Genomic DNA, 25,011 nt, shown 5'->3' with positions numbered 1-25,011 from the left:
GTATGATCCTGATTCTTCCCCCTTTCCTATTCTCACTTTTTTCCCCATCTTTCCTCTTTAACCCCTTTTCTTTTTCCCCTTTATATTTACTTAAGGCTAAATGTTAATATTGCATTGGGACCTGGATAACGTGTCCCCTTTGTTTGTTATGGCTGTTAAGAACTACAAAGTTCAAAAATTGTGTGCAAGTGTACATAGAAGAATTTATGCTGGTTTGAAGGCAAAGGGTGTTCACACCAAATATGAATTTATTAGAATTTCTCTTCTGTTCATTTACTTTCCATTTTGTTAATTGATAAAAATAAACTATTAACACTTCTATTTCTGAAAGCATTCCTAATTCACAGTATTTTTTCACACCTGCCTAAAACTTTTGCACAGTAGTGTATGGACAGGCTTCCCTAGGCCTGCTATAGATGGATCAAAACAAAAAGCTAAAGCAGCCCACAGTGATCATTGTATTCTGATGGCGGGGAAACAGTCAGAATACAGTAGAGCAACGGGAGGGATTCCCTCATCAACGCTGACTATGTATGTATGAAAATTGCATAATCTATGACTTGCTTAAGGCCTTATGTTAAGGAGTTAAAGTGGTTCTTTGATGACCTATGAAAAAAATTTAAGTCAACAGCTAGAAAAATGGTAGCTGCTGACTTTTAAGAAATAGACACTCACCTGTCCCAGGAACTATCTCTGTCCTCACCAGTGGCGGCTGGTGCTCAAAAATTTTAGGGGGGCACAAACAAATGAAAAAAAAAAAAAAGACAATTGCAGCCTCACTGTGCCCATCAAAGGCAGCCACTGTGCCCATCAAATGCAGCCACTGTGCCATGCCATCAATTGTCGCCACTGTGCCATCACTTGTCACCACTGTGCCATCAAACGCAGCCACTGTGCCATGCCATCAATTGTTCCCACTGTGCCCACATCAATTGCCCCCACTGTGCCCACATCAATTGCACCCACTGTGCCCACATCAATTTTCCCCCACTGTGCCCACATCAATTGTCCCCCACTGTGCCCACATCAATTGTCCCCCACTGTGCCCACATCAATTGTCCCCCACTGTGCCCACATCAATTGTCCCCCACTGTGCCCACATCAATTGTCCCCAACTGTGCCCACATCAATTGTCCCCCACTGTGCCCACATCAATTGTCCCCACTGTGCCCACATCAATTGTCCCCACATCAATTGTCCCCACTGTGCCCTGTAAAAAGCTGCCAGTCAGATTGCCCAGGGCACTTACCTTTCTGGGGTTCGCCATCCTCCTTCCACGGTCCCTCGATGTCTTCTGCCACCCTCGATGACGCTTCAGCCAATCAGGTTACTGATAACCAGAATCAGTGAACCTGATTGGCCCACTACGTTCCGAGGATAAGACATCCGGGAGCTGAAGGGCTGTACTGGGAAAGCCTATCAGAGCCGCTGGCACTTCCGCACAGCCAACCAGCTGTTATTATTCAGATAATCGGCGCCCAATGTCCGGTTATCTGAAAAGGCTGGCCACAATAACATACACTCATGCAATGCATGAGTGTATGTTATTTGCGCGGCGCTGCAAAACAAATTTTTAAAAGCCTTAAAGGGCCTGTTTGTTTTTTTTCTTTTTTTTTTTTTTTATGACTACAGGAGGGGGGGGCGCACCCTATGGACGGGCTGCCACTGGTCCTCACCCAGCCAGTTTCTTCACTGGGCTTTGGTCCCCGGCGCCAGCATATTAACTGTGGGAAGCCAGCTGTGACTGCTTGCGGCTCCACAGCTGGCTAATCACTGCACATGTGCGAGCTGCACTGCATCTGAATGGTACCGCAGCTTTCTGGGACATGTGATATGTCTCAGAAGGCTGCAGGGGGAGGAGGGGAGGCCTTACTTACGCTAGGATCGTCCTATATTTTTACAACTATTTGGGCATACAATTTACACCATTTACACAAAGAATAATTGTTTACCCTGTAAAGTTTAGTATACCTACCATAGTTATTTGTGTAGGGTAATGTAAAAATTAGTTTAGAAAACAGCAAGGAATTGATGATAACCATAAATAATAAAGCCATAATTCTGTAAAAGAAGCACGGAAATTATATTACAGGTATGCCTGCAGAAGGGCCACACCCCATGGGATCACTGTGCTTCAGCATCTGATAAATCAAGGATCTATTACTAATGAACTCTGAAGAGGCTTGGGACATTTTATTTTTATATTTTTCTGCCCTATAAAATTATATTTTTAAAAGGCTTCAGCAGAAGTAAAACCAAGGAAGCATACACATTTGGACAGAAATAAGTAAAAATAGCTCCAGTTGGTGAAAAACTGAATAAAATACTATAATCTTTATTACTGGCTAAAAAGATAGATTTAGTTTGCTTGTAACGACAGTATGCTGTTTTGTTCACTTTATTTTAAAGGGAACTGTCATCTATTTCTTGGTCATACTTTATCTTGGATTAAACAAGAATAATACTATTGTCTACATCAGGGGTCTTAAAACTTGCTAAGGGGGCCAGTACACCAGTTTACACTCCTTCAGCTTCAGGGGGTCTGGACTGTGGTCAGTAGGAGTAGAAAATGCCCCAGCATCAGTGGGAATAAACAATGCCTCTGGCTTGGTGGACTAAAAAAATGACACACATGATTTAAACTGTAACTCAAATTTTAAGTTTTTCCCTTTTTAGCCTCCTGGCCTACAGTGCCCAAGATATGATTACTCTCGCCACACTCCAGCACTGTCCTCCTTATCTATGTTCCAGGGCCATTGGTCTTCTTCAAGAAGAATAACCATTGCGTAATTTTGCCTGTCTCCTGTGAGCCCAGCCTATTCCTGACCAGTGTTGTAAGTAACGGCGGCCGGTCATGTGTCGTCGATGTCGTGACTCGTAGTGGGTGGCGCTGGCCTGGCGCATGCACGTGCCTGGAGTCTCCCGCCCGCCTGCAGCAGTGTCGGTGTGAGTGACGTGTCACAAGGGAGTGAGTCTCAGTCTGGCTCACCTCCTCACCTCAGCCGACAGCCGCCGACATCTCCCCCGACTCCCGCGGAGGCTTCGCTCCACCGTCCACTACCGGTCTGGTCTCCGGGGATTCTCACCTCACCTGAGACTCGAGCGACAGCAGACCAGCAGTGCACCGACCGACCGACGTGGCCCTGCGCAGGTAAGGAGCCGAGGCGAGCGGCATCGGATTGGAACTGGGAGTGGGGGGGGAGAGCGGCCTAGTGAGTGACACACACTGGCTGGAGTGGCTGCAGTGCACACTGAATCTGATATATATTTTTATGATGTACAGTATATTGCTGGCGCAGCCTGGGCAGTGGGCAGTTGGGCACTGGCAGGTGGAGTTGATATAAATAATTAATTAATTAACACAGTATTGCATTTGCTGGGCCTGCCTGGGCATGTGGAGCGGTCCGGTGGAGTGTCACACTGCACACACACTGAATCTATATTGTACAGTATTGCTGGGCAGGTGGAGTGTGATAATGATATTAATAATTGTACACAGTATTGCATTTGCTGGGCCTGCCTGGGCATGTGGAGTGTCCACTCCACAGGACCGCTCCACATGCCCAGGCAGGCCCAGCAAATGCAATACTGTGTACAATTATTAACCACTTGACCACCAGGCACGTAAACCCCCTTAATAACCAGACCAATTTTCAGCTTTCGCTGCTCTCACAATTTGAATGACAATTACTCAGTCATACAACACTGTACCCAAATGAAATTTTCGTCCTTTTTTTCACACAAATAGAGCTTTCTTTTGGTGGTATTTAATCACCGTTGGGTTTTTTATTTTTTGCGCTATAAAAGAAAAAAGACTGAAAATTCTGTAAAAAAAAATAATTTTTCTTTGTTTCTGTTATAAAATTTGGCAAATTTAGTATTTTTTCTTCATTCTTTTGCATAAATGTGAAAGATGAAGTTACGCCGAGTAAATAGATACCCAACATGTCACCCTTCAAAATTGCACACGCTCGTGGAATGGCGCCAAACTTCGCTACTTAAAAATCCCCATAGACGACGTTGCAGGGTATTGCGGAGTATTGTGGGGTATTGCGGAGTATTGTGGGGTATTGTGGAGTATTGTGGGGTATTGCGGGGTATTGCGGAGTATTGCGGGGTATTGCGGGGTATTGTGGGGTATTGCGGGGTATTGCGGAGTATTGCGGGGTATTGCGGGGTATTGCAGAGTATTGCAGAGTATTGCGGGGTATTGCGGAGTATTGCGGGGTATTGCGGGGTATTGCGGAGTATTGCGGGGCATTGCGGAGTATTGCGGGGTATTGCGGGGCATTGCGGGGCATTGCGGAGTATTGCGGGCATTGCAGAGTATTGCGGGCATTGCAGAGTATTGCGGGCATTGCAGAGTATTGCGGGCATTGCAGAGTATTTTGGGGTATTGCACAGTGTGGGGGCATTGCAGAGTGTGGGGGCATTGCAGAGTATTTTGGGGTATTGCACAGTGTGGGGGCATTGCAGAGTGTGGGGGCATTGCAGAGTGTGGGGGCATTGCAGAGTATGGCTGGTACTGCAGAGTATTGCACAGGGAGGGAGGGATGGATCTGTGACTGCATGTGTCACAGATCCAGCCCGAAGCAGCAGCAGCAGCTGCTGCTGCTTCCGCTCTCTCCCCTCTCCTCTCTCACACTGTACCGTTCGGTACAGAGAGGAGAGGGAGGAACCGGCGTCATCACATGACGCCGGTTTGTTTACTAGTGATCGCTCCGTCATTGGACGGAGCGATCACGTGGTAAATCGCCGCTATCAGCGGCGATTTACCGTGATCCGTGATCAGCCGGGTCCGGAGGACCCGGCGGTCACGGAGGCTCCCGTGTGCGCGCCCCATAGGGCGCGCGGGAGCGCGACTCTGGGAGGACGTACATTGACGCCCTCTCAGAGTTAAGCAACCGCCCTGTAGACGTATTTCGTCTATAGGGCGGTTGCTAACTGGTTAATATCATCATCACACTCCACCTGCCCAGCAATACTGTACAATAAAGATTCAGTGTGCAGTGTGAATAGATAGAATAGTAGAATATTTAAAAAAAAGCCACAGTTACTTTGCTGAGTAACTAATTACTTTGCCAATGTAGTAACTGAGTCACTAACTCAATTACTTTTTCGGACAAGTAATTTGTAACTGTAACTAATTACTTTTTTAAAGGAAGATGAGCAACACTGTTCCTGACACACCCCCTGGGGGCGCATCATCATGCAGGCTGGTCTCAGAGTAGTCCAAGACCTCACATGTCCTCCACCACTGCTGAGAATGAGGCTCCTGTGACTTCACCAGGCCAGCTAGGAAACTGCATTGAAAAGGAATGTATAAGGTTTTTATAGACCTGAGGGGGCTTCAGAGGGTGGAGTGGGCACTTTTAATCCTTAAAATAATTGCAAACCCTTACATATACTGTACCCGGTCAAGTGACTGGCTTCAGGAACAGACCCAAGGCTGCCAATCTGCTGAAGGTCCCTCCCGTCACAATTTTTCTCTTAATTACAGGAAAACTTGTCAGAAGTGATTCATGCTGATAGAGGAATGAGGCAGCAGACGGAAATGACACTTATACGCATACACACGATCGGAAATTCCGACAAGAAAACTTTTTTCTGATGGAATGTTGGCTCAAACTTGTGTTGCATACACACGGTCACACAAATCTTGTCAGAAATTCTAGGAACTTTTTCCGTCTGAAAAATAGAGAACCTGCTCTCAATCTTTTGTTGGGTGAAAATCCAACAGCAAAAGTCTGATGGAGCATACACACGGTCGGAATTTGCGACCAAAAGCTCACATCGAACTTTTCTTGTCGGAATTTCCGATCATGTGTACGCGGCATTAGTGCTTTTAATTGAGATAAGTACACACTATAGAATGATATTCTTTGTTCATATTTCATGTCTACGGTTTACAACCACTTTAAAGATGTAGTTTTAGCTATGGATCACTATCATTTTTAGAGATGATTATTGCGCTAGTCACATTCCTTTAAAATGAATGATACTAATGTCTTCTAGAACTACTCCATAAATCTAGACCCCCATCTTGACTTGTTTCCTTGTGCCTTCTGATAAAAAAAATATCTCACAACATAATCATACCTCCAGTTTGCTTTCCTTTGGATGAGTGTGATGAACAATGTTGGCTTTCTACCACATACAGAATTTTGTGCCAAGGCCAAAAGCTTCAGTTTTGGTCTGCTCAGATCAGAAAACCTTATTTCAGGTTAATCTTACATGGAAAACTCCAAACAGGAATTGATACAGAATAGTTTTCACCATTACGCCTCCAAAAAAGCCTGGCTCTGTGGAGCACCTGGGCTATACTATAGCTGTCCCATAATTGTTTCATGCATCTCAGCCTCTGCTGTTTCATCAGAGTTAGCATTGACCACTACTTTTCTGATTTATAGCCTCCTTACCCAGTCACCCCAGTGATTGAGGATAGCCTTCTGTATTCACCAAGTTGTGCTTTATTATTTCTATTCATTAATAACGATCTGGGGCCTTCCAGAAAAAGGTTAATTTATTTGGAGGACATGTGACACTTTCAAGGACAAGTGCACTTTTATTGCAATCGATATTAGATTGTTATGAATAATATATATATTATATTAATATAATATATAGATTTTTGTTGGAGATCTAGCCATGACACCATCACCTTCACAAAGGAGGAATTGCTACACACCGGAACAAAGTTTTAAATCCCCAACTGTTTAAAAATGTAATTACAGGTATGGATAAATTATATATGTACATATATATATATATATATATATATATATATATATATATATATATATATATATATATATATATATATATATATATATATACACACACACACACATATAAATAAATAAAGGCAAAAAAAGGCAAAAAAAATAAAATATATACAACTATTTCAATTTGCATGCAATACTCAAGCAGAAGAAATAAAGTTACTATAATAAAGTTCATGCAAAGAAATTCATGCAGCAAAGTTCATAGGTGTCCCATGTAATATCAAAACGCTAAATCTTATGTGAATTCTTCATAAATTCTTCTGATGTTCACCAAACTAAAGTGCTCTCCACCAACATAAGTACTAAATAAACTCATTAGAGCCAGAGATGCTGGAAAAATTATAAACCAACAGATAGCACATAACACTCTGGAAATAACAATCTGCAATTTCACAACTCTCCACTCAAGGGTCACTCAAAAGGATTATTCCATATAACTTCTTAACTCACATGAAGAAGGAAGAAAAAAGAGGAAGCTCCCATAGTGTAAAACCACCTAAAACTCTTAATTTAATAAAATCAATCAGTACACTTACATTTACGTGTGTTTCCACTGACACGAGTTAGCATGCAAAAATCAGAAAGCCAAGTTGCCACTAGACAAATCTCCGAACCACGAGTGTGGTGACGTCACGTCCAAGGCCCGCCCAATGCGTTTCATCATCCAACATCCTCCAGGAACGTAAGGACGTGCGCCACCAACCACACCATATTTATGTGTAAAATGCATCAAACAATTAAAAAATAAGAAACATATTTGCACAAGACACAGTTAGTTAATACAACAAAGCAGGCTGAAGAATATCAATATATATCTCAAATCTATATTAGAAACAAGGAGAAGTAGGCCCTCTTCAGAACAGCTATACTAATGGCCGAACATTTAAAGGAGCCACGTCCTCTTAAAGAGGTAATCTGGACACCTCCCTAAAAAGGCACTCCAGGCTACTAATGGTGTTGAACACAATAGAAAAATAAAAAATAATACAGAATTTAAAAATAGGTGGTCTTTAACCACTTAAGGACCCCTTCACGCCGATATACGTCGGCAGAATGGCACGGCTGGGCACAATCACGTACCTGTACGTGTCTCTTTATGCCCAGCCGTGGGGTCGCTCTATTTTTGTTTATATCGCAAAAAATAAAAACCGCAGAGGTGATCAAATACCACCAAAATAAAGATCTATTTGTGGGGAAAAAAGAACGCCAATTTTTTTTGGGAGCCACGTAGCACGACCGCACGATTGTCAGTTAAAACGACGCAGTGCCGAATCGCAAAAAGAGGCAAGGTCCTTAACCTGCATAATGGTTCGGGTCTTAAGTGGTTAAAAATTGGTCAAAAAAACAACTCAAATCAATGTCTATATTCAACCCCCTTGGATGCAATGTCTCTAATTCATAGATCCACTGGGTTTCTCTTTTAGATACTTCCTTTAACAGATCTCTTCCTCTCCAATGACTGTCAATTTAGTCTATCCCAAAAAAGGTTAAACTAGGGTCACTAGTATGTTCAATTTAAAGTGTCTAGAGACACTATGCTTATCAAACCCTTTTTTTATGTTATTAATGTGCTCCCCTAGACTATTTAATTTTCTTGTAGTTCTACCTATATATTGTGCAAGGCAAAGACCAATTCCAGCCTGTAAACCGCATACGAAAAATTACAAGTATTAAGTGATTTTATTTTATATTCTTTTTTTGCTGACGTGGAAGTGAACATTTTAGAATTCCTTGGGGGGTCAATAATATTCTGTACAATCCTAGTACACAGAGACTTATTTTTTCTGTATATAAAAGTATATAGAAGTAATTTCCTCAAAATATCATCTTTCAGTAAAAGAGGCCAACGCTTTTTCATTACTCTCTCAATATGTCTAGACTGCATATAACAAAATCACAGCCTGCATTCTTATTTAAATCCCTTCTTTTTTATTATTCAGCAAACAGTGCCTATCTGTAAAAAAAAAAAATAATGTTTCTCTTTCTAAAAATGGTCTTCTATATCCTTTTTCTAGAAATCTTTCAATCAATCTATTGGTCTGATCTAAATAATCTGAATCTAAATAACAATTCCTTCTAATTCTAGTAAATTAGCTATTGGGAGTATATCCATTTCAGGTGATGGCAACTGGTGGTAGGAATGTAACTGTTATGATCTGCATCTTTGAAAAAGGTCATATTTTCCCATCCGTCTTAAAAATAGTGAGATCTAAAAAGTTTATTTAGTCCTGACGATTATCCTCAGTAAAACTAAGGCCATATATATTGTTATTAATACTATTCAGAAATTCTTCCAAACTAGCCTTTGGCCCCTCCTATACTATTAAGATGTCATCTATGTACCGCTTATATAGCGCCATTTCTGGTAAATAGTCTCCTCTTTCCACTTAGCTATGACCAGATTTTCCACACTGTGAGCATACTTTGCTGCCATAGCTAAGCCCTTGAGCTGTTGAAAATAATTGTTGTTATACCAAAAAAAAATATTTGTCATGGTAAATTCCAACAGCTCAAGGATGAACTCTTTCTGTTCCTTTTTAAGGTTGGAATTATTTTCTAAAGCCCATTTTACAGCTTTCCTAGTATCTTTTTGATTTATGCTAGTTTACAATGAATTAACATCCACTGTAACTAGGAAGCAATCCTCAATTAATGTATTAGATCCCAAATGGGTATGGATATACTGAATTTACTCTAAAACTGTCTGTTTTCACTAAAAGGATCGTAGTTTAATCTAAAACTGTAACAGGCTCATCATTTGTGATGTAGTCAGTTTGGACATAAATATACCTTAGTGAAATTACTTTTTAAAGAAGATCTAAACCCAGTCACTAAAATCTAATATAAGCTTAAATATATTCATATATTTTTAAAAGCTGTTTTTTTAATTGATCAATAACTGCAAGGTTGTAAAAGAATCCCAAGTGGTCTTGCTATGATGGTCCTTGTATAAGAATTTGCTGTTATAGGTTGACAACGGTACTCCTGTGTTCTTACTCTGTTACATGAGCTCCTCGTCTATACTACAAGCTGACATATATTGTGCAAACATGGTTCACCATTGTCACTATCAAGAAGCTGGTCTGTATCAACGGTGCAAGTACGTGTAGATAGGAAGTGGCTGAAAGAGGCTAAAGCAACATTGAAATGGAAAAAGGATGAAAAAAGTCAAAACATTATTTTAATTTAAAAAAAAACATGGATTGTGATACACAGTGCTTTAGGGAAACTAAAATGTCATCCAGTTAGGGGTTAGTTCTACTTATAGAGAGCCCATCAACCTGCCGGTTGAAAGAATGACTTATAAATGGGCAGTTTTAGATAACCTGCAGCTTTTACAGCTGCTAAACAAATGCTGACTGAGAATATGGAGAACTGTAACTAGTGATGATCCCAAAGACTGCTGTGTGTCTGTAACCTTCAACACACTATATGGATACAATATGCTGCATTCAACATCCAAGAGTATGGAAACATGGTACATTTATATAATATGCTCTTTTCTTTATTGTGGCTCTATAAAAAAAATGTCAATAAAAAGTCATAAAAAAGAGGCGGTGTTTGATTAAACAAAGATAACATGCATATTCAAACACAGTCAACAGTCAGTATGCAGGAGGCTGGTAATCATTTATTTACATTTCAGGTTCAGATACTTTTTTTAGCTATACTAAAATTGAAACCTGGCCATACGCACATATATGCTGGGGAAAAAAATCTGATTACTCTATCCACGCTGAACACATTGATGGACAAATCTCAGACTACAGCTACTGTATTCTGATAGATAGCACCAACAGCTGTCAAAATACCCCAAAATCCAGCTTAGGCCAATGCAAGTATGCATGTGGAATCCCTCTAGAGCAGGTGTCTCCAAACCCTCTAAACGGCCAGTTTACTGTCCCTCAGACTTTGGGGGGGAGGGGGGGCTAGACTGTGGTCAGTAGGAGTGAAAAATGTCCCAACATCAGAGAAATTAAACCATCATTGGTTTAAGTGGGAGCAATAGTGTCCGATTGTTGGTGTCGGTGGAAGGAATACAGCCCCATAACTGGTGTCAATTGCAGATGGAATAGTGCCACAAGAACCGGATAACATCTTTAGATTACACAAATTGTATTGGGGAGAATAACTGGAAAGTAAGAGGGGAAGAGTTAAGAAACCAAAGGAACATGCAAGTCAAGAAAAGATAAAAAACCACGTACATGAAAAAGTAACAAGCAGCTTCAACCTTATTTGCATTGTTTTTGCATCCACCATCAATTACAACTATCAGTTCACTGTCAAAGAACCCTAGAGCCAGCTTAATCCAAAACGAGTATAAAGACAAGCATGTCATATACAGTATGTGGTAAAAAAAAAAGCTAACTAGAGTTTCTACCCCAATTCACCTAATTGGACATAAATTAAACCAATTGTACAGTAGATACCAAATAATCAGAAGTATGTATATAAAAAGTTTTTTCAATTTTTTCTCATCAATTTTTTAATGTGAGAGAGATATCACCCTTACAGCCTACATCTCAAATCAGTGCCACCGGGCTATCGTCATTGTATTCACTCAGGATGACCACATTCTCTCCAACTTCTTAAACACAATTAGCCGGATTCAGGTAGAGCGGCGTATATTTGAGCGGGCGTAGCATAGAGAGGCAAGACCAGTATTCACAAAGCACTTGCTCCCTAAGTTACGGCGGCGTATCGTAAATGGGCCAGCGTAAGCCCGCCTAATTCAAAGTAGGTAGGTAGTGTGCGTGATACATTAAAATTAACCGTGACCCCATGTAAATGAAGGGCCGAACGAACGGCGCATTCGCGCCTACGCCCAGCCCCATTCACGTACGACTTACGTAAACAACGTAAAATCCGACATCAGTTCCGACGTCCATACCCTAACATGACTTAGACCTACTATTTGGTGGTTTAACTTTACCCCCTACATACGCCTTACATAAACGGCGTAGCTTACTGCGACGGGTGCAAGTACGTTCGTGAATTGGCGTATCTAGGTCATTTACATATTTGACGCGTAAATCAATGGAAGCGCCCCTAGTGGCCAGCGTAAATATGCGCCCAAGATACGACGGCGTAGGAGACTTACATCGGTCGGATGGAGCCGAAATTCAGGCGTATCTCCTTTGCAGAAAAAGTTTTTTTTCTCCTCTCTGATCCCCTGCACAGGTGAGGCTGCATTCCTCGGTACAGGTGAGGCGTGTATCATTTAAATTAGGCGCGTTCCCGCTCCGTTTTGAAATTTCCCGCCGTACTTTGCGCGAAATGACGTCGCACCGACGTAATTTTTTGAACGGCGACGTGCGTTACGTCCTTTCCTATTCCCGGACGTCTTACGCAAAAAAAAAATATTAAATTTGACGCGGGAACGACGGCCATACTTTAACATGGCCTGTCTATTTTTACACCACCTAAATAGCATTCGCAACTTTACGATGGGAAAAGCCGACTAGCGACGACGTAAGAGAATGCGACGACCGGGCGTACCTTTGTGGATCGCCGTAAACAGCTAATTAGCATACCCAACGCGAAAAACGACGCAAACTCCACCCAGCGGGCGCCGAAGTATTGCATCCTAAGATCCGAAGGCGTACAGAGCCGTACGCCTGTCGGATCTTAGCCAAATGCCGTTGTATCTTTGTTTGAGAATTCAAAATAAAGATACGACGCAGCAAATTTGAAAGTACGCCGGAGTACCAGCAGATACTCCGGCGTCCTTTTTCTGTGAATCTGGCCCTCTGTGTCCAAATTTTCTCAACTATTGTGAAGGCCTGTATTCTCTGTGCAGGATATATAATTATTTAAGTCTCTTAGTGTTAGACAATAAACAGTGGGAACAGATTGAATGACAAAGCCTCACCGGTCATCAAAGATTATGCCTAAATCACTTTAAAGTGGAGATATTTTAGACCCTCTGTCAAGTTGTTAGCATCTAGGAGAAATGAAAGGGTAGCACTGAGACCCTAGGATTATCCTATTGATGTAGGATTTATAATAATGATTGGAATCTGGATTTTGGTTTGGTGTCTTCTCCATGTCAAGAATTTTCCCTGTTTTCTTGGATTGTAATATGGGATTTAAGCGCAACATGAATCGTTGAGCTACATGAACCAGCTACTCACAGACTTTGTGCTTCATTTATTGCCGGTTTTAAAAACATATTTAGTAAACAGTCCAGCATATAGTACTTCTCACTTTGAGCCCTGATGAAGGGGCTTTTCTGTAAACCCTCAAAACATGTTTGCCCTGTGATAATGTTTTTGTTGCTGTCTGTATCCCTGCTGGGGAGATTCACCACTCTCTTTGACCTGCTGACCACTGTGACCAAGAAAGAAATACAGTGGTATTTAATGGGATCGCAGATGGGAATAGACCTTAACACTTATATAAATAAATAAATACATAATAATAAATAAATAAATAATAGACAAAGACCACTGCTGGATTTTAAAGGCCGCGGTTATTTAATATTGGTTTCAAAATATTGTGATAAATACTATCAACAATATATAAATAAATAATCATAAATATAAAGCATTTAAAGCTAACCTAGCCACTACGGCCCAGGCTGCCAGCACAATTACCCAGCTAAAAACATCAGTGTTCAACTTCATAACAGATAACTTTCATAAGTAAAAATTAAGAGCATAGCTAGTCGCCCTTTGCTTTTTTTTTTTTTTTACTTTTTATCTTTATTATACACATATATATATATACACATATATATATATATATTTTTTTTTTTTGCAAAGGTGACACTACCACATACAAATAACCGTGACAAGGTATCTTCTGAAAACAGGGGGGGGGGGGGGGTGGGAGGGGAAGAACACCACAGCTCCAAGTCTTCTGAGGCGAATGAGCCTGGGCTGGACGGAACCCGCTTTAAATAGCCCAGGATCGGGCTAAAATCCACAGGTTCCGACCGGTTTAAACTGGCTCTTCCCGGGCTTTCTGACCAGAAGCCCGGGAAGGGTCATACAAAGTTCAAAAGGCCCGCCAAATTCCCTCAGAGAGAGGTCACCTGGGGGACAAGTTACTAAATTTGAACTGACCTTTCCCGGGCAATCTCTCAGGCCCAGGAAAGGTCACCCAAAGGCCACTAACCATTCTCTGCACATGAGAAAGGGGGGGAAAAAACAACACTACCCCCCCTTTCCCAGAAAAATTACTGTCCCCCGTCGCTCTCCCATGGAGAAAAGGGGGGGTAAATTGCCTCTTTTCTTGTCATTCCTGCATGGTGTTTTTTTTTTTTTATAAAATGTCATGCCTTTGTAAATAATAATGTCCATTTTAAATATATTACTTTGATGCTACAGTGAAATAATCTTGTTTAGGCTGTCAAGAACTAAAGCGGCATTCCAGAGCAACGCATGCAAGCAGTAATTAGCATTCCAACACAACAACAAAATGTTACCGGCAAGGTTTACAAAAATGTTGTAAGAACTGTTCAGATGTCCTCAGCCAAGAACCACATTTCGATTTTCTCCGACACTGACACCATATCTGAATAATAATGTCTATATTTTTTTATATTTTTTCTTGGTTTGAAAGTCAAACTGACAAGCTATACTATGCAGGATAAAGATCTCTCAAAAATCTGTTGCAAACAATATCCCGCATTGTGTTTTTGTAGACAGGTCCCTGGGGACGCATCACATCAAATGCGCATGAGCCTATCCTGTAGCTTCTTGGGATGCATAACATGGATATCCCAGGAGGCTGCAGGAAAGTCAGGCATCGTTCTTGTCCAGGCTAAAACCTAGGAAGTGCTGGGAGACTTTCCTAAAAATTGTAAAAAATAAAATTAAAAAGTAGTTAGCAATTTTGAGAAAAAAGGAGGCTATGGATGGGGTAGCCGAAAGTGGTTGGATAGGGTTCTGGTCTACTTTAAGACCAAATATTAAGATTTTTACATAAGGGAAATAATGTGTGCTGGTTATGTATGGTGTATTGATTTAGCAATAGTAGCGTTTTGTACCACGTTAACCACAGATTAATGCGGAAAGTTTGGAGTTTAAGCGATACCATTTATTGGCTAAATAAAGTAGAATTACAACTAAAGCTTAACTAGTCTTAAAAATGTTCCCTCCCACTTCCTAACACCTATGATAACTAACCTATGTAAAAAATATGTATATACAGTACTTACTTATTTTCAGACTGCTTCGGTCATCATTGTAACATATTAAGAGGAGAGTCATTCAAGATAAACTATCACATAGTTTAGGACTTTATTCTCTCCTGGTTATGGAAAAGCACCCATCGCTCTCTGCCTATGGCTCGACCACCTGTCCTTCCTCCTTGCCTGGAGAAGTCATAAAACACATCAAACACCACACTGCTGCAAAAATCACTTTTACTTATCGGATCCACTGTACCTGCAGGCGCCCACCAGGCTGTAAGTCCTGCCCCCCATAGACTTTTCTAGTCTATGCTCCAGCAGTCACAAGTGCTCTGACATGATCAAGACCAGTGCCAAGCACAAATCCCTGTAGTGGATGTCAGAGCCTTGAGTAAGGTGAGCACATTTTTTAAATTAAATCCAGGGACATTTTCTTTATTGCCAACAGGTAAACTATTTTATAAGCATATTTATCTCAAATGATATATGCAGTGCATGTGGTATATGTTTATGGAATGATTGTATCATATATACGTTATTTCTAACATTTCGTCCATAAATAAAGATTAAATAAAATAAAAAGATACTTGAGATATGACTGCCAAATTTTATGAAGATAAGACAGAGAAAAAACTGTGCAGAGTTCAGGAGTGTGTTACATAAAGAATGCCTAGCAATGCAGACTCACCAGTGCCCAGCAATGCAGACTCACCAGTGCCCAGCAATGCAGATTTACCAGTGCCCAGCCATCCAGACCCACCAGTGCCCAGCAATGCAGCCTCACCTGTGCCCAGCAATGCAGCCTCACCTGTGCCTAGGAATGCAGCATCACCAGTGCCCAGCAATGCAGCATCACCAGTGCCCAGCAATGCAGCATCACCAGTGCCCAGCAATGCAGCATCACCTGTACGGAGGAATGCAGCCTCACCTGTGCAGGGGATCAGAGAGGAGAAAAAAGCCTGTGTTCTGTCGAAAATGGCCAGATCATCACACAGATCCTGGGCGGGTGCTGAGGCAGAAGGGGGGGTCTGCCCCAGGTGCCAAACACTAGGGGGGTGTCAAGCTGGCGTCTCCCGCTGTGCCAAATTTTATTTGCCGCACCATCAAACAAGTCCCGCCTTCTACACAGCTCCTACCTACGATAGACAGCACACGTGTGCTGTCTGTCAAAGGAGAAAACCGGGAGGTGGGACTTGTGTGATGGCAGACACCCGGGGAATCAAAAAAGTTGACACAGAGGAATACGTTTGTTCAGTGGGGGATCTCCCACCTGATTACTGCTGAGCAAACGGATGACATGTCTGTGTCCAGTCCACTGATGTAATGCGAACATGGACACAGTATGCTGCTCTCTATGGGGCTTTTGAATGGAAACGGACCATCCAATCCGATCCGCCAGACGATGGGGAAAGGATCTCCCATCTGTCTGTTTTTAGTGGACTGGATCGGATGGTGGCGGGTGTCAGAGGACACAGGTCTGCTGACATCTACCGCTCCATAGAGGGAAATTGATTGTCTGATCAGGTGTGCCTGAAAAACTGACAGGGGACCCGATCAGTGCACCAGTGTGAAAGAGCCTAACACATCTGTGCTGTGTAGCCACTCCACCCCCAACACACCTCTGTACCAACTCCACCTCCAACCCCTAGCACATCTTTGTAGCCACTCCACCCACAACCCCCAGCACATCTCTGTACCCCCCCCCCCCATCTAACCCACACTTTCACCAAATGGTCGCTCACCAATGAATGTTGATGACAGTCTGTGGTCAGCATCTCCCCCTGCATCTCCCCTTGCACCTCAGATCACTTCTGTTGCAGTTCACTATGCAGTGGGGGGAGGTGGGAGGGGGCGATTGGCAGCTCGTGGTGTCCACAGGTGGCGGGATCTCCCTGGGGCTTTTAGTTCTCTTCTTGAGTCTATGCAGTGGAGAGGGGAGGGACCTCTGACCCAGGCCATCTATCAACAAGGGTGTACAAGCAGAGCGATGCACTTTTACATTGAAGAGTGAAAATGATACATGTCCAGGTCAGAGGCCCCTCCCCTCTCCACTGTATAGACTCAGAAAGAGAACTACAAGCCCCAGAGAGATCCCGCCAGAGCTGCCGATTGCCCCCTCCCACCTCTGCATAGTGAACTGACAGGCAGAGGTGCAGAGGGAGATGCCGGGTCTTGGGCCCCTCCCGCCGCCCCTCCAATGCAGAGACATATCCAGGGAAACACGGTCTCCGGGGAAAGTGGGCTCAATACGGGGACTGTCCCCGGAAATCAGGCACGTCTGGTCACCCAAGCCTTGAGGGACAGACCATTGCTGGATGTTAGGAGAGTAGAGGAGAGTGCCAACTGCCAGGGGTGCGGGCAAGAAAAGTGATGTTTCTGGTCCCCCAGACCTAAATAAGCATTTAACTCTTGCAGGTAGGGGTTAGCCCTGCTGCAAGGGGGAATTGTTCTGTTCCACAGAACGGGCCTTAACCATCAAAGTTTAATTACCGGAAAATATGTTTTTAGTTTTAGATAGAGTAGAGAGGTTTTAGAACACCTGTCAGTTTTTTTTATTGCTTTCTGTGCCACTATTAGGCAGATTCACCCTCTTTAAAGTGGATGTAAACCCCGTACTACCACTTTTACCTACAGGTAGGCCTATAATAAGGCTTACCTGTAGGTACAGTGAATATATCCTAAACTTGCACCGCTTAGGAGATATTTACTGTATCCGCATGTGCAGACATTTTATGAAGTCATGCAGTATTTTAGCAATGAAAACATGCAGTAATTTAATGCCTGGCAGTAGCTGATGTTTTTATTACCATTAATAAATAGGCATTGTATAGAAGCAGGAGGCCGCCCGCGTCCTTATAGCAGAGTTCCACCCAAAAGTGGAACTTTCACTTTTAAGCAACCCTTACCACATTTGGCATGTATAACTTTTTATGGGGGCAGGGGGGTTTGACAGGTACCCAGCTCCCACTTCTGCCTAGGCGGCCCCTCTTTCTACCTGAAAACTTTTGGGACGCATCACAGGTCCCAGAAGAGTGCACGGCCATTCAGGATGTGCCGCGTGACTTGCGCATGCAAAGTGCACACCTGACTGTTAAGCCACAAGCTGTCACAGCCGGGTGCCCACAATAGCGATGCTGGTGCCACAAAGTGAAGGGGAGAGAAGCGAGGCTTCAGGTGGCTGCATCGCTGGACCGTGGGACAGGTGAGTGTGCGTTTATTAAAAGTCAGCAGCTAAACTTTTAAGGCTTCATTTCCACTGACGTTTTTACAGCCACTTTTCTGAGCGTTTTTTACAGCTTAAAAACGCCTGTCCATGTTATTCTATGGCATCATGCCCACATAGGCGTTTTTGAGCATCAAATAGCATAGGCGTTTTTGAGCTGTAAAAAAAACGCAGGACCAGGGCGTTCTGAAGCTCCAGAGTAGAGCTGTAAAAACGCCAGACGTTAAAAAACGCTCAAAAACGCGCAAAAACGCTCACGCTACCGCTGCGTTTTTGAGCTTTTTTTTTTTTTTTTTTTACAAAATAAACATGGACAGGTGTTTTTAAGCTGTAAAAAAGGCTAACACAAGTGGCTGAAAAAAAAGAAGTGGAAATGAAGCCTTAATAAACAAAGAAACTGTTGGAACTCCACTTTAACAACCACTAAACAACATGGTAGTTAAGGAGGGGGTTCCTCACTGACAGCTGAAAGCAAAAAAAACAATTGCCAGCAATTAAAAAATGTGTGGGGTCCCCCCAAATCCATACCAGGCCCTTTGCCCCCCCAAAGCACCTTGTCCCCATGTTGATGGGGACAAGGGCCTCTTCCCCACAACCCAGGCTGGTGATTGTGGGGGTCTGCGGGCAGAGAGTTTATCAGAATTCTGCCCCCCCCCCCATGTGAATGAGTATGGTGTACATAGCACTCCTACTCATTCAACCCAAAAAAACAACATAGGGACAAGGTGCTTTGGGACAGGGGGGTTCTGTTGCGGGCATGTGGCCGGTGTATGGTTTAGGAGGAGAGGAGGGCGCTTGCTCGTCCCCTCCCTTTCCTGACATGCCAGGCTGCATGCTCGGATAAGGGTCTGGTATGGATATTGGGGGAGACCCCACACCATTTTTTTTTTTTTTTTGGAGTGGGGGTTCCCTTTAAAATCCACACCAGACACGAAGGACCATTAACTTTTTTTATTGCCTGCAATTGTTTGTTTTTTTACTTTCAGCTGTCGGTGGGGAGCCCTGCTGACAGGTGATGACTTATTGGTTAAGGAAGCGGAGGCCGTCCACTCCTTAACCACTTCAGCCCCAGAAGATTTGGTTGCTTAATGAACAGGCCATTTTTTTTCGATACGGCAATGCGCCGCTTTAACTGACAATTGCGCGGTCGAGCGACGCTGTACCCAAACAAAATTGACATCCTTAGTTTCCCACAAATAGAGCTTTCTTTTGGTGGCATTTTATCACCTCTATGGTTTTTGCGCTATAAACAAAAGAAGAGTGTCAATTTTGAAAAAAAACACAATGGGGGTTATTTACGAAAGGCAAATCCACTTTGCACTACAAGTGCAAAGTGCACTTGAAAGTGCTCTGAAAGTGCACTTGGAAGTGCAGTCGCTGTAGATCCGAGGGGGACATGCAAGGAATATAAAAACCAGCATTTTAGCTTGCACATGATTGGATGAAAAAAAATCAGCAGAGCTTCCCCTCATTTCAGATCTACCCCTCAGATCTACAGCGACTGCACTTTCAGTGCAATTTCAAGTGCACTTGGCACTTGTAGTTTTCACTTGTAGTGCAACATGGATTTTCCTTGAGTAAATAAACCCCAATATCTTTTACCTTTTGCTATAATAAATATCCCAAATAAAAAAAAAATCATTTTGTGAATCGAGCCCATTTGCTGTAAGTTTGGACCCAGGGAGGTGTGTGATTTGCCCCAAATTTATTCTGCAGCAGGACAACAACTGCAAACATACAACCAATGTCATTAATAATTTTATTCAGTGCAAAGAATAATAATAAGTAGTGGAAGTGATGGTTTGGCCCCCACAGAGCCCTGATCCTAACATCATCAAGTCTGCCTGGAATTACATGAACAGACAGAAGGTGAGACAGAAGGATTTCCTTTGTCTGGTATTCTTCCTGACAATGTTTCTCTGAAGTCAGTGTGACTTCCCACTGACCACCAAAGTAAAGAGCATTCTAACCACTGACCACTAAAGCAAGCAGGGCATTCTTTCTACGGACCACTAAAGTAAGGAGGGCATTCATCCCACTGACCTTCAAAGTAAGGCGGGTTATCTTCCTGCTGACCACCAAAGTAAAGAGCATTCTTCCCACTGACCATCAAAGGAGCATTTTTCCCACTTTCTGTAAAGTAAGAAATATGCTTCCAGCTGACCAATAGTGTAAGAAGCATTCATCCCATCGACCACAAAGTTAGGAGCATTCTTCCTACTGAACAGAAAAATAAACATTCTTTCTGCTGACTACCTAGGTAAGGTGCATTGAAGACAATGTAAGGAGCATTTTTCTCACATCCCACCAAAGTAAATCGCATTCTTTCCACTGACTACCAAAGTAAGGCGTATTCTTCCCACTGACCACCAATGTAAGAAGAATTATTCCCATTGGCTACCAATGTAAGGAGCATTCTTCCCACTGACCACCAATGTAAGAAGAATTATTCCCATTGGCCACCAATGTAAGGAGCATTCTTCCCACTGACCACCAATGTAAGAAGAATTATTCCCATTGGCCACCAATGTAAGGAGCATTCTTCCCACAAAATGAACATTCTTCCCACTGACTACCCAAGTAAAGAACATTTGTCCCACTGCAAATTAGGAAACATTCTTCCCACTGACCACAAAGTTAAGAGCAATCTTCCCACTTACCAGCAAGGTAAACATACTTCCTGCTGACTATCAAGGTAAGGAGCATTTTACCCACTGACCATGAAATTAAAGAGCATTCTTCCCACTGGTTACCCAAGTAAGGAGCATTCTTCCAAATGATTGCAAAGAAAGAAACATTGTGCCAGATTCACGTAGAATCGCGGTGGTGTAACGTATCCTAGATACGTTACACCGCCGCAATTTTTCATCACAAGTGCCTGATTCACCAAGCACTTGCGATAAAAACCTACGCCGGCGGCCTCCGGCGCAAGGCGGGCCAATTCAAATGGGCGTGTGCCATTTAAATTAGGCGCGCTCCCGCGCCGGACCTACCGCGCATGCTCCGTTTCCGAACTCCCGCCGTGCTTTGCGCGAAGTGACGTCATTTTTGTTAACGGCGACGCGCGTATCGTAATTCCGTATTCCCGGACGGCTTACGCAAACGACGTTATTTTTTACATTTTGACGCGGGAACGACGACCATACTTTACACAGCAATACGATTGCTGTGTAAAGTTAAGGCACCAAAAAAAACGACTAACTTTACGACGGGAAACTAGACTAGCGGCGACGTAGCGAACGCGAAAAACCATCGGGGATCGCCGTAACTCCTAATTTGCATACCCGACGCTGGTTTACGACGCAAACTCCCCCAAGCGGCGGCCACGGTATTGCATCTTAAGGTCCGACAGTGTAAAACTATTACACCTGTCGGATCTTAGGGATATCTATGCGTAACTGATTCTATGAATCAGTCGCATAGATAGAAACAGGGATACGACGGCGTATCAGGAAAAACGCCGTCGTATCCCTTTGGTGAATCTGGCCCTTTCTTCCCACTTTTCCTGCTGACTTCCAAGGGAAGGAGCACTGAAGACAAAATAAGGTGCATTTTCCCCACTGATCATTAAACGTTAAGTGCATTCTTTTCACTAACTGCCAATGTAATGAGTTTTCTTTACACTGACCACCAATGTAATGAATATTCTTTACACTGACCACCAATGTAATGAATATTATTTACACTGACCACCAATGTAATGAACATTCTTCCCACTGACCACCAATGTAATGAACATTCTTCCCACTGACCACCAATGTAATGAACATTTTTTACACTGACCACCAATGTAATGAACATTCTTCCCACTGACCACAATGCTAATGTGCCCAGAGCTGTAGATATAGTAATTATTGCCAGAGGTTCCTGGAGACCTAAACTTATTGCAAAGGCTCTTCCATATTAAAATGGTTTAGAAAAGCTACTGTAGAGGGAAAGGGAGTTATAGAAAAAAAAACAACATATGCATCTAACATATATCCTTTCAATACAGAATGTGTGTCAGACTCAGCTGATCCTGATATCAGGGCCATCTTAATAGCATCATGGGCCCCTGGGCAAAGTAATGCTCTGGGACCCCTACAATGGAGACAGTGCAGGTAAACAGAAATCAAGTAGGTAGGAGGTAGGGAATATCTAGGGTGTAGAGGGGTCAGAGTGCTGGGGGGATATCTAGGTTGTAGAGGGGCAGTCCGGGCTGCCCCAACTTCAAGGACCAGCTGCTTTGGGGAAAAGGCAGGGGCCCCTGGGCAGTGCCCAGGTGTGCCCTCTCATTAAGACAGCCCTGCCTGACATTGCCCATAATTCACAAACCCTAAACTCAAACATGTAATCCTGGGGGTTCCTACACACCAACCTGCTATTATTCCTGGCTTTCCATGCCAGCCCCCATTGTGGAGAGTGTCAATGAGAAAACAGCTGTTACTGACCTAGGAATGTAGTTGGACTCCTCACCCATGCGCAGCTGGAAGTCCTTCCATGCAGGACTAAAGTTCTCATCCTCATGGTGCTCCTCACTTGCACTTCTTGGGGTAACCTTTTGGGAAGTAGCAGGGTCCCGGCTTCCATCATCCACATGAAGCCCCTTAGCTCCTCTGAAGCCCATGACAAAATCCTCAAAGGTGATCGCTCCGTCTCTGTCCGTGTCCAGGCGCCTGAAGATGTTCTCCACCTCCGCGGGGCTCACCTTCAGCTCCGCACACAGGTCGGAGAAGTCCCCCCTTCCCAGGCGGCCAGAGCGCTTGGCATCAAAGGAGAGGAAGAGGGCGCGGAGCCTGGACAACTTTCCCTCTTCTTCCATCCGAGAGCTAACAAAACAAGTGGAGCTTTTCTAGGGGGAGGCTGGATAGGTCCGGTGAGGTGATCGTTTAGCAGAAAGAGAAGCAGACAGGTGCGCTCCAGGAACAGGACGGTGATGTGAAGACGTGGCCAGCTGCAGACGACTAACACGGAGCTAACACAAAGCCAACTCGTGTGCAGTCCAGCAGCTGAGCGTACATGGGCTGCGCTGGGTCTTCTCCTCCCTAGGGAGGTCTACTCACAGGTCAGGTGTGGAGGAGACCAGGTGAGCTTCTCATTGTGGGCTCCCCTCTCCCCAGCAATGCTGGGCGGACTGTGCTGCCTTGTACATCAGGTGGACGGGGTGGGTCTACACAGCTCACCTGTCATAAACAATACTAACAGCTTACTGGAGGAATCCTGCACTCTATCATTACTCACCTCATTCTGGAAATGCTGCTTGCCTGACTCTGTCCTGCTAATCCAGTGGCACATAGGGGTCATCAAAGATAGGCAAATGGATAAAAAGAACTCGTTTGTACATGAACACCTATTTCATGATGTAGGCACCAACAAAAAGCTTGTGCGACAATTTGTTACAGCAGTATAACCAGTTCCCACCCAGGACAATTCTGATATTTCTCTCCTACATGTAAAAATCAGTATTGGTTTGCTAGGATATTACTTAGAACTCCCAAACATTATATATATATTTTTTTAGCAGAGAATAAAAATGTGGGCGTTGCAATTTTTTTTATGTCACACAGCGATTTTTTAAACACAATTTTTTGGGAGAAAATACATTGCACTGAATTCTAATGGCAAAAAAAAAATCATTTTTGGGGGTAAACTATAAAAGATGATATTACGCCGATTAAATATTTTTTTTTACAGGTTACCAGTTTAGAGTTACAGAGGAGGTCTAGCTTTAGAATTTTTTGCTCTCAGTATAAAGTTTGCAGCGATACCTCACATGTGTGGTGGAAACACTGGCCCAGATTCAAGTAGCAATTGCGCTGTGTAACCATAGGTTACACAGCGCAATTGCTTACTTGCCCCGGTGTTATGAATGCTCCTGATTCAGGACCATCGTAACGCCGACTGCAGCCTAAAATCTGTGTGGCATAAGGCTCTTATGCCACGCATATCTAGGCTGCATTCTTGCGATGACCGCTAGGGGGCGTTCCCATTGTGGTCAGCGTATAGTATGCAAATTGCATACTAACACTGATTCACAATGTTGCGCAAGCCCTGCGTACGCAATTTACGTTGTTTCCGTACGGCGTGTTTAGCGTAAGGCTGCCCCTTCTAATAGCAGGGGCAGCCAATGCTAAAGTATACCTGTCGTTCCTGCGTCGTTCAAATTTTACGTAATTTGCGTAAGTGATTCGTGAATGGCGCTGGACGCCATTCACGTTCACTTTGAAGCAAATGACGTCCTTGCGACGTCATTTGCCGCAATACACGTCGGGAAAGTTTCCCGACGGAGCATGCGCTCTACGCTCGGCGTGGGAGCGCGCCTAATTTAAATGATTCCCGCCCCCTACGGGATCATTTACATTAGGCGCCCTTACGCAGGGCAAGTTTACACAGCGCACACGCAATTTACGGAGCTACTGCTCCGTGAATCGCGGGTAGCGCAGTAAATTTGCGGGGACGCAGGGCAAAAACGCTGCCCTGCGCCTCCGTAAATAAGGGGCAAATCTACCTGTATCCGGGCCACTGTTTACATATGCAAGCACAACCTACGTATGCCTGCGAGCCAGGGGCGGACTTACCATTGAGTCACGCGGGCACTGCCCGAGGGCCCCATGCCACTAGGGGGCCCCATCAGAGTTGCCAGGCTCAGTAAAACCAGGGACAGTATGTAAAAATCTATGTTTTTTTAGATCTGTCCCTGATATGTCCGAAACCAACATGCTTTTGATGTGAAAATCCCGAGATTTTAGCTGCCCCGCCTCTGCATTGCCTCGTGGCGTGGTGGCCATCTGTAAGCCCGGGGGCCCCATAATCTTCTATTGCCTGGGGGCCCCATGAGTTGTCAGTCCACCCCTGCTGCGAGCAGAAGCGGAGTTCCACCCATAAAG

General features: G+C 43.6%; 1 protein-coding gene across 1 annotated transcript in view; it reads right to left on the bottom strand.

Annotated features, from left to right (window-relative positions):
- The window catches only part of RASEF (RAS and EF-hand domain containing), a 103,132-nt gene extending 79,842 nt beyond the window's left edge, over nucleotides 1-23,290 (bottom strand). Inside the window, exon 1 of the mRNA XM_040355631.1 lies at nucleotides 22,576-23,290. Coding sequence (XP_040211565.1) covers nucleotides 22,576-22,946 — 371 coding nt within the window. The 5' untranslated portion in view covers nucleotides 22,947-23,290. The remainder of the gene's footprint in view (nucleotides 1-22,575) is intronic.
- Nucleotides 23,291-25,011: the final 1,721 nt, after the last annotated feature.

The sequence above is a fragment of the Rana temporaria genome, chromosome 1 (assembly GCF_905171775.1).
Source record: "Rana temporaria chromosome 1, aRanTem1.1, whole genome shotgun sequence".
Classification (NCBI taxonomy): domain Eukaryota; kingdom Metazoa; phylum Chordata; class Amphibia; order Anura; family Ranidae; genus Rana; species Rana temporaria.
This window is presented reverse-complemented; position numbering and strand designations above follow the sequence as displayed.